The 14,473-nt window shown below is 46.9% G+C and overlaps 1 protein-coding gene across 1 annotated transcript in view; it reads right to left on the reverse strand.

Annotated features, from left to right (window-relative positions):
* UQCC2 (ubiquinol-cytochrome c reductase complex assembly factor 2) overlaps positions 1-14,473 on the reverse strand; it is a 16,810-nt gene continuing 2,337 nt past the window's right edge. Inside the window, exons 2-4 of the mRNA XM_016218710.2 lie at positions 3,831-3,905; positions 2,781-2,850; positions 1-175 (exon numbers count right to left, since the gene is read on the reverse strand). Coding sequence (XP_016074196.2) covers positions 96-175; positions 2,781-2,850; positions 3,831-3,905 — 225 coding nt within the window. The 3' untranslated portion in view covers positions 1-95. The remainder of the gene's footprint in view (positions 176-2,780; positions 2,851-3,830; positions 3,906-14,473) is intronic.

Consider the following 14,473-nt stretch of genomic DNA (forward strand, 5'->3'; position numbering starts at 1 on the left):
CAGGGAATCAGGGCGGCTTTATTTATGATGGCAACATCCACCCTTAGGTTCGTGGGCAAGATAAGGACTGAAGGACTGAGCACAGGCGCTGCTTCTCAGGACTCCTTGGCAGTGAACTTCTCCTGCAGTTTCTTCCACATGCCTTTATTCATATCCTTGAACTCTCCCAGGGTGTCTGCAAAAGGGCAAGACAAAAAGGAGGCTGAAATCTAAAACTTGCTGACGTATATTGGCCCCAGGCCTTCTCGTGAGCAGGCCTTGCTTTCCCAGTCTGTCCCTGAGAAAGGGAAGCGTAGACCCAACTTCCGAAAAGCAGATCAGACAGGCCATAGAAACTAACTGCTAGCGTGGACTGGGCACTCGTCTCATATTCATCGTCTAAGCCGCGCTCTCGATACCCTGCTCTGCATGCCTGGGCAAAGAAACTCAGGCCCAGGTGCTCTCTCACAACTTAGCCCATGCCACACACACCTTACTGTCTCCATTTTTCAGATGTAGAAACTAAGGCAGAGGGAGGTCAAGACAGTTGCTCAGGTCACACAGCTAGGAAGTGGTAGAGCTGGGATTTGAACCCAGGCAGTGTGGGTTCACCACGTGCTGTGGAGGTGAGCACACACTGGGGAGGGAGACGGACCTGCACCAGAATCCCTGCCCATCATTTCCTCACTGGGTCTCCTCAAACAAGTTACGTTACCCTTTGAGCCTCAGGTTCCTCATCTGAAAAGTAGAAAAATACCTGCCTCAAAAGTTGTGAGGATTAAAGGAAATCGCGGAGGTAACTTGCCTGGCACCCGACCTGCACCCAAGAAAAGGTGGCCATCTTCATAGCTATGAAGGCAGCAGGGAGCTAGTGGAGGCCATGGGGCCCTTTACACGTACGTGTGTATACACACACACACACACACACACACACACACACACACAGCCCCAAAGGAACCAAAGCTGGGTTCTCAGTCTTGGCACTATTGACATTTGGGGCAGGATAACTTCATTGAGGGGCTGACCTGTGCATTGTAGGATGTTTAGCAGCATCTTGGCCTCTACCCATTAGATACCAGTAGCAGAACCTCCCTACCATACCCACTCCTAGCTGTGACAACTAAAAATGTCTCCAGACATTACCATGTATCTCCCCTGGGTGGCAAAATTGCCCAAGTCAAGAACCACTGGTCTAAAGTCTCCAGGGCTAAAATTCTATACCTGATCTTACCTGTATATTAAATTTAGATTTCCCCACAGTCCTGTCTAAATTTCATAGCCTGGATTTTTATCTGTTAACAAAACTTGTAGAGAAAAGTAACAGCTTTTTTGAACGAAAGGTAACTTACGTTACTTATCAACACTGACTGTCAGTGGTCTCCTGACTAAATTAGGTCACACTGCCCCTTAGCCAGGAGCGCAGCATCCCACCCTGGGGCTTTCCAGGAGTCCAGGTGCGCTATGGGGACAAAGTGGGATACCGAGGGCTGGATCCCTGTCTACTTACAAGCCATGAGGCCTCTTTAGTCTCCCGTGACCCCAAGCCCAGGGTGGACACATTTGGGAACCAGACTGCAGCCACTTGCCAGGCCTCAAAGCCTCTCACTACAAACACTGCAAGGTGTTTTCCTGGCCTGTCAGAGGAGACACTTGGTAAGCTTGTTCTGCAGTCACAACAAGGATAGGATCGCTGAGGAAAGAAGTTAGCAGCAGGTTTCTTGGAGCTGATCCCCCAGGCAGAACAGTCTACGGCCTGTCCCCCGCCCACTCAGAGACATTCCTGAAGTTAACAAGGGGCAGAGGCTGTGCCTCCAGAACTCATTTCCTTTCTAGTTTCAAGTTCAAACTTTGCTCAAACTCTCCGGGTCCTCATAATGACCTCGTGCATCAATGCTGGATTTCACGATTCTGCCTAGCAAAAATACCTTTACCCCAGTTTTCCAGGGTACTGCTTTAAAAACAGGATCAGAGTTGATATAACAGCAGGTGACACCACCAGGTGTTAATCTGCTTAGAAGGTAAGAGTTTTCTGGAATGCCAAATCCCTAAAATGTAGCTGCTGAAGACTGCCAGGGGAATGGGAAAGGGAAATTTCTAGAGTACCACCAGAAGGTGAATGTTTCAGGGCCATGCCTCTCAGAAAAGGTTAGCCTATTTTTGATATCAGATATATATATCCTTGGCAATAAGATATCCTTGGCAATAAAAATAGTAATTTTCCAGAACCTGCCTACTTCAACCCAGGGTTCCCCCATCAGTGACAATGGAGATGCGGAAGTACAGAGGGGCTGGGCTGGGCAGGGTATTTCCTTTCTTGTTAATCACAGTCTATCAACGACTTGAAAACATACCTAGTCAAACCCACATCTAACCCACAGACCATGTCCCCTGGGTCAGATAAGTCTTAGTGGATATCTCCATACACGTTTATTGAATGGCTTTTTGTTTTAATTAAAACACTCATTTATAAAGCCCTCTTAGGACCATAAAAATAAAATTATTTTCCTTCCATCCTGATTTCAACTACTTCCATTTGGCAAACATGTATCCCCCTGTTCCCTGCTGCTCCGCCTTGAATTTAAAAGCTCTAAAGATGGCTTTTCTTTTTTAAAATAATGCCATTGACCTTCTCCATATTCTATGGCCCGAGTATAAGCGCTGTAGCTTGAGAATTTCCTGTGGGCTATTCCAAACATTTTCCATCAGGCTATGAGCTGTATTATTAGACAATTCCCTTTGGCCTCTCAAACTCAAAGAATCATTTGCAAAACAACCTGAAAGGGCAGCTGTGCTTTCAATACCTGTGGAAAGGATCATCTTGTATTCTTCCAGGGACAGGCCACTGAAGCTCGTGTCTCTGGGGCGAGGGTACTGGTCACAAGGGGCAGAGAGGAAGAGAGAAGGGAGGGGAGAGAAGATTAGTTCTGCAGCACAACCTGAGACCTGCCAATCCTGAAAGAAGCCTGGCTCTCTAAAGGCATTCCCTGGGCCACAACGGTTGTCCAGAGACTAGAGGCCCAGCAAGGAGAAGAGCAGCGCCACCTGGAGGTCAAAGATGTGGCCTCGCAAGAACCGGCATCATCTGTGGCTGGTGGCTCCAGCTTGAACAGGCACAGGAATCTTCTGGGGAAAGCAGGCTGTTTCAGGACTGGGGCTGGGCCCACGATTCTTATTTCTAACCCAGGCGATTCCCTGCTGCTGCTCTTGGACCACACTCTGAGTTGCAAGGATTTAGAAGAAATCCTTTTCCAAGTAGGCTAGGCATTTGGCCATGTCCAGGGTGGGGCCAAAGTTGGTTTACAGTTGTTCGTATGGAAGATAATACAATAAATAATAAATAATAACACAAGGATAAACTCTGTTTCTCGTACTCACAACTGTAAACCTACTTTGGCCCCACCCTGCAGACTTGGGGAATACTGAACACATTTTTCAAGCCTGAGAAAACCACACTCAGTGGAATTTGGCAGCTGTCATGAAAGGCCCCAGGAGAAGCTGTTTTGTCTGACAGGACTTGCCCCATCACCTCACCCTTGTCACCAGAGTAGGGCAATGCCACTTCCACCAGAGTGGATGGGAAAATCTAAGATCCAACAGTTATCAAACACACCCAGAAGCACACACTGGCATATAAAATACATGGCTTTTATTCAGGAGTATAAGTAGCTTTTATTTAAGTGACCTAAAAGCCTCTACCAGGTGCCTTTGTTGGCTTGCTTGAAATTACTGGTTACATGTGAAAGTAGCAAAACTGCAATTCTTTACAAAACACTGTAGAATCAGAATTTCACTTGTTCTTATAGGTCCTCTCTGGTCAGAGGCTGGGGATATAAGAGACTGTGCCCACTCACCTTGTGCTTGTAATAGTTTGAATGGAGTCGTGCTAAGCTCTCGTACATCTGATCGCAGGCCTCAGGCTCTGCAACCTGAAAAACAAAGAACCCCGAAGTAGTGAGCAAATAAGCCCTGCCTCCCACACCCTCCTGTTCCTCCAGGAAGGACACCTTGAACAAGGCATTCACATGAAGCAGGACGCACTCAGCACTCGCTTCTCTGCTCCATGGAAGCAAACCTGGGCTAACTCCCCGAACTCCCTGCTATGAGAAATCACCTTTTTGGAGTAATGGCTCCACCTCATCAACTCCCCAACATGCAGAAAAACTCTATCAATCAACTGGTAAAGAAGTAGTTGTTCTGGCCGGGCATGGCTCAGAGGTTGAGCGTCGACCTAGTATCCAGGCGATCGGGGTTCGATTCCTGGTCAGGGCACATGCCTGGTTTCGGGCTTGATCAATGACTCATCATTGATGTTTCTATCTCTCTCTCCCTCTCCTTTCCTCTCTCTGAAATCAATAAAGATCTATTTAAAAAAAAAAAGTCGTTGAGCATCTGTGCCTTGTGCAACCATGCCAGCTGCAGAGGGAGATGCCACAATAAAAATACAATGCAGGAAGGGTGACTCTCATAAAGGGACCACTAGGGCAGTGTGGGCTCGGAGAAGTCAGAGGAGGGGGCGTCCCCACGTGGGAGTGGTCAGTGTATGGTGGAGGCGAGAGGAAGCGGGGCTCTGAAGGATACATAAGAGTTAGCCTTCTGGTGGGGGAAGGGTTGGGCAAGGCAGAGGAGGCAGGAATGCTTTCTACGCAGAGGGTCTGAATATGTAGGCAAAAGTGCCTGGGCTGGAGAAAAAGAGCTTTTTGAGTTAAACCTTTAATATGAAATGTATTAAATAGAGATTCTTTTTTGAAAGGCAAAAAAAAGTCATCTGGGCCTTCAACTGTGGTAAGTGGGGAGCGGTTGAAATTTGCAAGAAAAGAACATGAAGAAACAGGTACGCTGAGCTGAGAAACGTGAGCTGAGGAAAAGAGGGAGAGTTCAGCCAGGTCCTGCTAGGAAGGAAGGCCCCGAACACTGCAGCCTTGTGAGTAGAAAGGGGAAAATAGAGAGATTCTGGGTGCCTAAGACAGCGATGCCCTCGCTGGAAACTCCAGGGAAGACAGATGAGAGGTGGTTATTTACCTTTCATGCCTCTTGTTGGTTTCCCTTCCCTCGGCCCTTGCTATTATTATCTATAGTTCCTTACATTCTTCAGCCAAGAATTCTGAAAACTCCCCAGAACACAACTTTCTCTTTTATGTTTTTTGCCAGAATTCAAATGATGGACTTTTCTAACTTAAATCCTTTCTTGAAGAAGGCAGAGCACAAATAAATCAGTAGTTAAGCGTTTTAATAAGGCCATTAGCTTCTGCCTCTATGTGCGTGTCAAACAAGGGCTCCACTTTACCGCAAACAAAAAGATGGCCATTCATTTGGTTCCGTGTGATCTGCGCCGGTTCAGCCACTCATCTTGAGAATGAGGTAGCACATCAGAAGAGAAAGGATTACGGGCTGAGGAGATAGCCAGTGTTTGCTGAATAATAACCAGAGGCATCGTCTGAGTGGACTGGGGCCAAGGGCTGAAAAGAAGGACCTGATGGAAACTGAGACTGTGGCTGAGTCTGGGTCCCCGCCGGGCGGCCGGGCGGGCAGCGCTTCCAGGGGAAGCCCAGGGGCGGAATTCTGCAGCACCCACTCGGGAGGGCAGTGTGAGCCCTGTGTCTTCAGCATGGCGTGCACAACCAAGAGCTAACACAGAAGACAGAGGAACAGGCGGTACAGGCACACAAGGGGGAGGAGACCGGCACCAGCACCAAGTTCTAAAGAGTATCAGGGAGAGATTCCAAGACGGCAATGGACTGAGTGGAAGCTACACTGACACTCTCCCAGGACCAAACTGGAATTACAACTACAATAGAGAAAAACCACTCTGAACAATCAACGGATGACTAGCTGGAGAGCACCCTCATAACTACGGAGGAAAAGACCACATAGAGACTGGTAGGAAATGTGGAGGCGAGAAAGGGCTGGCTGGGCTCCCACAGGCAGTAGCTGAAGGTCCACTGGGATATTTCAGCTGTGGGGGGTTCCCACTGAGGACTCTGGGGCCTAAATCCCCCAGAGCACCAGAACTGAGAGAGGTGCCCACATAACATCTGGCTGTGAAAAGCAGCTGGGTTTCTGTCTGCCAGGGAGAGACAGCTGGAACTGCAGGCACCCTCTTAAATGGCCAAAGCACAAAGTTTTGTGTGAAGCCACTCACCTTGGGCTCTGGAGGAGGGAGTGCAGAGTGGACTAGAGCTGTGTGAGAAGAATCTGGGGTTTCGGGCTCTGGAGAAGAACCTCAGAGGGCAGCTGTCCGGATTCCTGTGCTGAGTAATTTGCTTATACTGCAGAAGACATCTTTCTCAGGCAGACCTTTGCCAGCCAGGCAGCTTTTGCCTGGGGGGAAAGCAATTGCACCACCCATTGGAAAACCTCTCCTCCCATGCTGTAGAGTTTCCTCTGGCTGTTCTATAGCCTGAGGCTCATTAAAAGACTAAGATCAATCAGCCTGCAGGCAGAGGCGGACTTCTGGGAGCTTTGAGTCTTTCCCTGGTCTTCTTCTGTACCTGGGCCTGAGAAAAGCAGACTTTGGTGTGCATCTTGGTCCTGTCCAAGCGCACGCAGCCCCAGCAGAGGAAACCACAAGCCATGGGTTGTTGATAGCTCCAAAGAGGGTACTCAAGGCCAGTCACAAAGAGCATCTGAGACTAGCCTGCACCAGAGACCCTCCCAAAAGACTGAGAGTCCTAGAAGATACACCTAATACATAGAAACAACCCAAATAGGCAGCCAAAATGGGGAGACAAAAAAGCCCCAAATGAAAGAACAAGAGAAGTCTCCAGAAAAAGAGCTAAATGAAATGGAGATAAGCAATATATCAGATATAGAGTTCAGAATACTGAAAGTAAGGATGCTCAACAGCTTGAAAAAAGATATAGAAACTATGAAAAATGACCAGTCAGAAATGAAGAATGACACAGCAGAAATAAAGAATACATTGGAAAGAATAAACAACAGATTAGAGGAAGCTCAGGATCAGATCAGTGAATTAGAAGACAGGGTAGAAAAAAAATCACTTAATCAAGAGATCCAAAAAGAAAAAACAAAAAACAAGAGGACAATTTAAGGAAGCTGTGGGACAGCATGAAATATAACAATATTCGCATTATAGGAGTACCAGAAGGGGAGGAGAATAAGCAAGGGATAGAGAACCTGTTTGAAGAAATAACGGGAGAAAACTTCCCCAACCTGGTCAAGAAAAAAGCCACACAAGTTCAGGAGACACAGAGAGTCGCAAGCAAGAAGAACCCAAAGAGGCTCACACCCAGAGACATCATAATTAAACTGCCAAAAATTCAAGACACAGAGAGAATCTTAAAGGCAGCAAGAGAAAAGCAAGTTGTTACCTACAAAGGAGCTCCCATAAGGCTGTCAGCTGACTTCTCATCAGAAACTCTACAGTCCAGAAGGGAATGGCATGAAATATTCAAGATAATGAGAAGCAAGGATCTGAAACCAAGACTACTCGATCTAGCCAGGCTATCATTCAAAGTAGATGGTGAAATAAAGAGCTTCCCAGACCAAAAAAGGCTAAAGGAGTTTATCACCACCAAACCAGCACTACAGGAAATGTTAAAGGGACTGCTGTAATAATAAGAAACAGAGAGATACATAGGCATAAAGAATTAAAATGGCAATAAATAAGGATCTATCATTAATAACCTTAAGGACTTTAAGGGAGAGATCAACAGCAATACAGTCATAATTATGGACTTTAACACCCCGCCGACTTCATTAGATAGATCTTCTGGACAAAAAGTCAACACAGAAACAGTGACTCTAAATGGCACAGTAGATCAGATGGATTTAATTAATATTTACAGAACATTTCACCCCAAAGCTGCAGAATATACATTCCTTTCAAGCGCACATGGGTTGTGCTCAAAGATAGACATGTTAGGATACAAGACAAGTCTCTACAAGTTCAAGAAAAGTGAAATCTTATTAAGCATCTCAGATCACAATGGCATGAAATTAGAAATCAACTACAGTAAAAACACTCAAAAACATTCAAACACATAGAGGCTAAATAGCATGTTATTAAACAATGAATGGGTTACCAGTAAGATCAAGAAAGAAATCAAAAACTTCCTGGAAACAAATGAAAATTAACACATAATCCAAAATCTGTGGGACACAGCAAAAGGAGTCCTAAGAAGGAATTTCATAGCACTCAGGCCTACCTCAAAAAGCAAGAAAAATATTTAGTAAACAATCTAACCCTACAACTTAAAGAATTAGAAAGCTCCCTTGTGAAGCCATCTGGACCAGGGCTTTTGTTTGCTGGGAGTTTATTACTGCTTCGATTTCATCAATTGTTATTTGCCTATTCAGGTTTCCTGATTCTTCCTGATTCAGTTTCACATGATCTCACTCATATGTGGAATCTAATAAACAAAGTAGACTGAGGAACAAAATAGATCCAGAGACATAGAAGCATGGAATAGACTGATGAATCTCAGTAGGAAGGCAGGGGTGGGGAAGTGGGTGGGGAGAAATTAATCAAAGAACTTATATGCATAACCCATGGATACAGGTAATAGTATGGTGAAGACCTGAGGGGGGCGGATGCAGGGTAGAGGGGATCGATGGGGGAAAAGGAGGCTATCTGTAATACTTTCGACAACAAACACAAATTAAAAAAAAAAAGAGTATTAGGTAGTGGCTCTCTCTTTGGAGCAGGTCTGTGCCTCCCCTCCCCCCACTTCTTTCCCCTAAGTTCCCAGGGTCCTTCTTTTGCTTACAGCTTACTTCTACTCTTTCTAAATAAACTTTCTCTTATTAAAAAAAAAAATTACGTAGATTATCAAAAGATAACTGTGCATTTCAACTTCTGCTTGCTCTCTTCATACCTGCAGAGATGTGTTTATCAGTTTCAAAAAAGTGCCTTGAACATCTACCGTGTGCTCACTTGCCTGAGTAGGAGCCGGTCTCCATGGCTGTGGAGAGCATTGGAGTCAAACCACCTGGGCCTGAATCTTGGCATCTTCACCAACCAGCTCTGGGATGTTGGGCAAATCCCTCAACGTCCTCCTGCCCTTGACTCTTAAAAAATCTTCTCCCATTTGCCTTATCATTCTGTGTATCTACATATACATATTTTTCTTCTGATCTATTTGAGAGCAGAGTGAAACATAATGCCCCTTCACTCTGTAAGATTTCAGTGTGTTTCTTAAGAACAAGGATATTATCTTACATAACCACAGTTCAGTGATCAAATTCAGGACATTTCACATTGACACGGCATGTTACCTAGTGCATCGTCCATATTCCAGTTCTCTCAGTAATAATCTTTATAGGAAAAAAACCCTTTTGGCCCAGGATTGCCTACTGAGTTTATCTGTCACATGTATTTCTCCTTTCAGCTGGGACAGTTCCTCGGCCTCTGTTTTTCAAGTACTGACATTTCTGAAGCTACTGGCCAACTTAACCTTTCTTTTAACAGAAGAAAAACAATAGCCCCTACTTCTGAGGGCGGAGTGACAGTAGAAGGCAATGGTGGCTGACTAGGGACCTGGAGTGCTGATGGATGTGAGGGATTAGTTGTGCTGCTATTAGTAGTCAACAGCTGCGTAAACACAGGCATCTACCCCACACACTGCAAGGAGGAAGAAAGAACAGTTCAGGAGGATCCTGGTGATGGTGGAATAAGGGGACTGTAGGTGTGTGGAGGTGCCGACGCTGCCCAGGGAGCCAGGGAAGATCTGCCAGAGGGTCCCGGTGGAGAGTGAGTGGGAGTTACCAGACAGAAGTGGGCTTTCCAGGCACAGGGCCCGGACGAGCACATGTCCAGGGCGTGGCATCGAGGACTCGATCAAAGAATCAGTGTTGCCCTGTGACTGCTGGGGGTGTGGCTAGAAATGGAAGTGATGAAGGATGGGAAGTGAGAGGCGCCCACTGCCTACGTACCTGACCACACCTGCGACCCTGACCCCGAGAGCTCCATGTCTCTGCTGCGTGTGCACCATCTGCTGCACCTGCTCTTCACTGATGGCGCTCTTCTGGACCCTCCCTCCTCCTGTCACTGACCATGCTCTTAGGAAAGGTGACACACCGCTGACTCGACTTCCTCCCACTGCCTCTCTCTGGGGCTCCTGCCACTGCTGTTAGGCCACTGAGACAGCACATCCTCGTCAAACCCACATCCCCACCAGATCCTCGCCCTCAGAAATCTTGCCAATGCAAGTTCCTCTCCTGCTTCTCCTCTAACTTCTCTAATGGTGAGAATGTGCCACAGGACTGCTCAGCCACCTCCTACCCGACCCTCAGGGGGTGAGCAGGGCAGCAAGGGGCAGAGAGGGCAGGGTCATCCTTACAGAGCACAGCTCCCATGAGGACAAAGAGCAGAGGGTCTGAGTGAAAAAAAGAGTGACCCTCTGGGCTCCCTTGACACCTTAAAATTCCTTCAGCAATAAAGAGACCATCTGTTAGATATTTCACATATTGCCTGGAGCTCATTAACAATCAGAGAGGGAACCAAACACTTAAACACCTATAAATAACCAATCACCAAAAAATGAACTTGTCACCCAACTTCCCATCTGAGGTCAGAAGGTGTCCCTCTGAGGCTGTGGAAGTGGGTCCATGGTGGTGACGAGAGTTTGCATTTGCTAACGTCAGGCTGAGTTATTACTGCATGAGGAGACAGGGCCATAGCCACTCTGGTTCCGTCACACCCAAGCCAAGCTCAGCAATTAAAAAAGTCTGTTTACTACTTAAAAGGACATCAGCAGAAAGACTTTAGTTACAAAAGCCTCACCACACACCTATACCCTACACTTTATTCAGACTCCACACAAACAGTCCTGAGTTTTGAAATAGTTTGCCTGATGAAATGTACCGCACACTTTTAGAAATGTTCTTATATATAAGCTTTAAATGACCTGACTTTGCATTCATACCTAACGAGATCACAGACATTTTAGGACTAATAGCAGTGCTGGGTCTGAAAAATGCGGCAGTGGCACATTAAGAAAAATTCAGTTCTGCTTCTGAAATGTGAATAAAAAAATGTTCAACTGACAAAGTGTCCTCTATGGCTCTATTTTGGCTCCTTTGCATTTCGCCTGCTCAGCTATCAGCAAATTTCTCTTTCCCATATTTTGTACATACACAAATACATCGGTGCCCCAGGCACGGACTCTAACTTTCAAAATTGAATTTTGGGTGGTGACAGCAATTGGTACAGCGGCCCCTATTCTAGTCACACAAAGGGACTCATAAGCACTTTTGGGAAAGGGAGTCGTAAATTGCTTTGCTAGTTAAGATAGAGCTGGATTCAGTCCAGGAGGATCTATGAAAAAAGGTTTTCATGACTTGGTAATGAACTTCTGAAGAGTTCATTCTATTATGGGAGCCTATTCCCTTCAACTGAAAATGTATTTTCTGAGCACCTACTACATACAGTGCTCTGCTAGGAGGCTGTGGGAGGACAGAAAGACCCAGCCTTGGCCCTGGAGAAACTGTCAATCACTGAGGAGACAAGACAGGATTGAAGTAAAAAATCAAACATGGACCCGGGGCTCCAAATAACTGAGCACCAGTTACAGATCAGAGCACAGCGTCGCCAGGTCTGGCCAACAGGACAGGTGTGGCAGGGAAGATCTTGAGTTCCACTGCAGTGATGGCTCAGAGTGAGGGGCAGCGAGTCCCTCACTTTGAGGGGTGTAGACTTCAGAGCTGGACCTGGGCATGGGTGGAACGGGGTTCAGAGGAGTGACTGGGAGGAGGAGGAGGCATGAAAAGCAGGGGGACAAGGCTGTTTCCCACAGGCAGGGTCTTGAGCCAAGCAGTGTTTCAAGGGCCTGGGAAGTCACCAAATTCTCGGCAAGCTGTGTATTTGGGGGGAGGATGGTGGTGCTCACAGCCCACTAGATTCTCAAAGGTTAAGGACCACTTATTTTATGGCCAATTTGGGAGGCAACAAGGAGACACCCTCACTGAGGCTAGGGCACGTGCTGGGGTGTGCTGAGAGGTGAAACACAGGCTGGAACCGTGGGCCAGAGGGCAAGGAAGGCCTCACAAAGCTGCCTGCCACTTGCCCAGGAGCCAACAGGCAGAGCGCAAGATTTCTGAGTAAAGTGGAGACTCACTGAAAGTGAGCTTACCCTCTAGGAGGAACACGTGCACTTTCGCATGTGCATGGGGTGCTGGCCCTGCTCTAACCACCACATTCCCCAACCTAGCTCCATGGGAACTGGGAGACAAAGAGAGAGACACTTATTTTCTCACAGCTCCTGTTTTGCAGTGGGTTCAATATTATAACTAAAAACAGCATAACTTGTCCTTGGGCCATTCCTCAAATGCTTGACTTCAGGGGGCCCACGTGTAGGGGTGAGCAATGTTGAGATGGCACCCCCATTGCCAGGTACCGCCACACTGCGGAATACCAAAAACCAGGCCTCACCTGGATGACAGAGAAAACAGGACTACATAAAGCTTTGAATTCTTCTTGGAGAAGTGGAAATGACCGAGTCAACTTCTTTTAGATGGGCCGACATTATGAAACCTGGATAGCACATGAGAACTCACTGGCAGGGGAGCACCTGCCTGGGTGGCTCACTTCCAGGCAGGTCCTCAGAGCTGTGCCCACACCAGGTGAGTGGGTGCGCAGGCAGGAGCTTTTAGGAAGCTGCTTGTGCACCTAATGAGCTCATTAGAAGAATTTGCTCCTTTCCCTGTACTTAGGTCAACAATGGCAGTTGTTTTGCCACATGTTCCCCCATGTCGTGATTCTTTTATTAAGCTCCAGGTGCCGCAGGGAACACGTTTTCTTCAGGAAACTGTATTCAAGGGGCAAACCCCATAAATAGTGCTGCACAAGAGTGTAGAGGGTGTAAGAGGTGTTAAGTGTGTCCTTGCTTCCCACCATCCCTCCCTCTGGTGGGTTTGGGGTGGACCTGAGACTACCCAAAGGGCAATCTGAGGTGGAATAAATGGCGCAGTGGTTTTTGGACTCTGGTTTCGAGTCTGAATGATGAACTTGTTTTCCAGTGAGTCTGGCTTTTCTGTGCTTTGTCCCACCCAAGGCCCATCTTTCTTCCCATCCTCACCAGGGAAGACTGGCTGGGCCAAAGAAAAGTAGGTGGGTAAACATAGGGAGATGTTTAATTCTTTGCCCAATCTGTCTGTGGTCTGAAAAGGTTTGAGCAGGGAATGAGGGGAAGAGAGTGGCTTGAAGTTCACAGAACAAGAGGCCTTTCTAAGACAAAGAAATAACTCAGGTGGACCAGTAGCTGAGGAAAGACCAGGCACCAGGGAGGCCACAGCAAATCCGGCCAGGGCAGCAGGGTCTGTCTCTACTTGTCTTTGCCACTTAACTCCCAGAGGACCCTGAGCAAGTGGTTTTATTTTGATTTTGTTTCCTTGCCTATAAAATGGAAATAGTGATGGCTACCTCACTCAGCTGCACGAAGGACTAAATTAAATGAGATCACGCAAGCAAAAGTATGCCAAGCATGTGTTCAGTGTTATTGTCAAGATATAGGCAGCCATGAGGCTGCCTGCCTTTCTCCTCTTGAGGAACAAAAAGGCTGTGGAGCAGAGCTGCCTCCCCTCCAGTCATGTCTTCCTGGCAACTGGCATAACCAAGGGGGAGCTCTACAGCCAACTTGGTCTAATGCCCGCTGCAGACTGCCATTTCATGAAGATTCTACCAGATCATCTTTTTTCTCAAGGTCTTTATAATTGATCCGAGGGTGTCCCTGGGAGTGACTCGCGGTGCTGTTCTCAATTCCTTCCAAAAATGGCCACAAAGATTTACTAAGCCCACGCATGTTCTCAAGTGACATCAGGATGAGGTACCATGACGGTGGTCCTGAGTAATGCGCCTGCTGCCACCATGATGCACTGGTTCACTCCATCAGGGATGCAGGCACCAGCTGCTCTGGAGCCATCGACAGAGCCATGAATTGCACCGGACCATGACTCATATCTGTGTGGCTTTCTACTGACCAGAACTATCTCCCTAGCTGAGACAAAGGATGACAACTCCAAAAGAGAAAGCTCTACCCTCCTTTTCTGGCTTGTCTTAGACTTACAGTCAAGTAGGTGCATGTGACACTCTCTCACCTCCCCAAGAATTTAGCCTATGCCAGCCTCTCTGCTGGCTGCGTTCACTATTTGATTTCATTCGAGTAAGTCATGTATCTGCCCAACTGTTAGCTTCTTGGTGGTAAGAGCCAGATTCTGTCCCTTGTCTGCAGTTCCCCATACAGTAAGTTCTCAAATCAATTCTCATTACTCAAATTCACAGAACACACACATATTCCCTTCACTCCTCACTACTGCTCTCCATCTAGTTCTGCTACATCTGCAACTAGACTCCAATGATGTCTCATGAGCAGTAACCAACCATTTATTTATTCAGACATTTATCCAATGTCTTTTGAAGGGGGGGATAAAAATGGCAATATCTTTATTCTCAGGAAGTTCACACTACAACTATGTAGGGAGCAGAGTCCTAGGAAGTCTATGGGGTTTACAGAGTAGGGACTACATGTGATCCTTCCCT

This window comes from Miniopterus natalensis, chromosome 5 (assembly GCF_054644295.1).
Source record: "Miniopterus natalensis isolate mMinNat1 chromosome 5, mMinNat1.hap1, whole genome shotgun sequence".
NCBI classification, from domain to species: Eukaryota; Metazoa; Chordata; class Mammalia; order Chiroptera; family Miniopteridae; genus Miniopterus; species Miniopterus natalensis.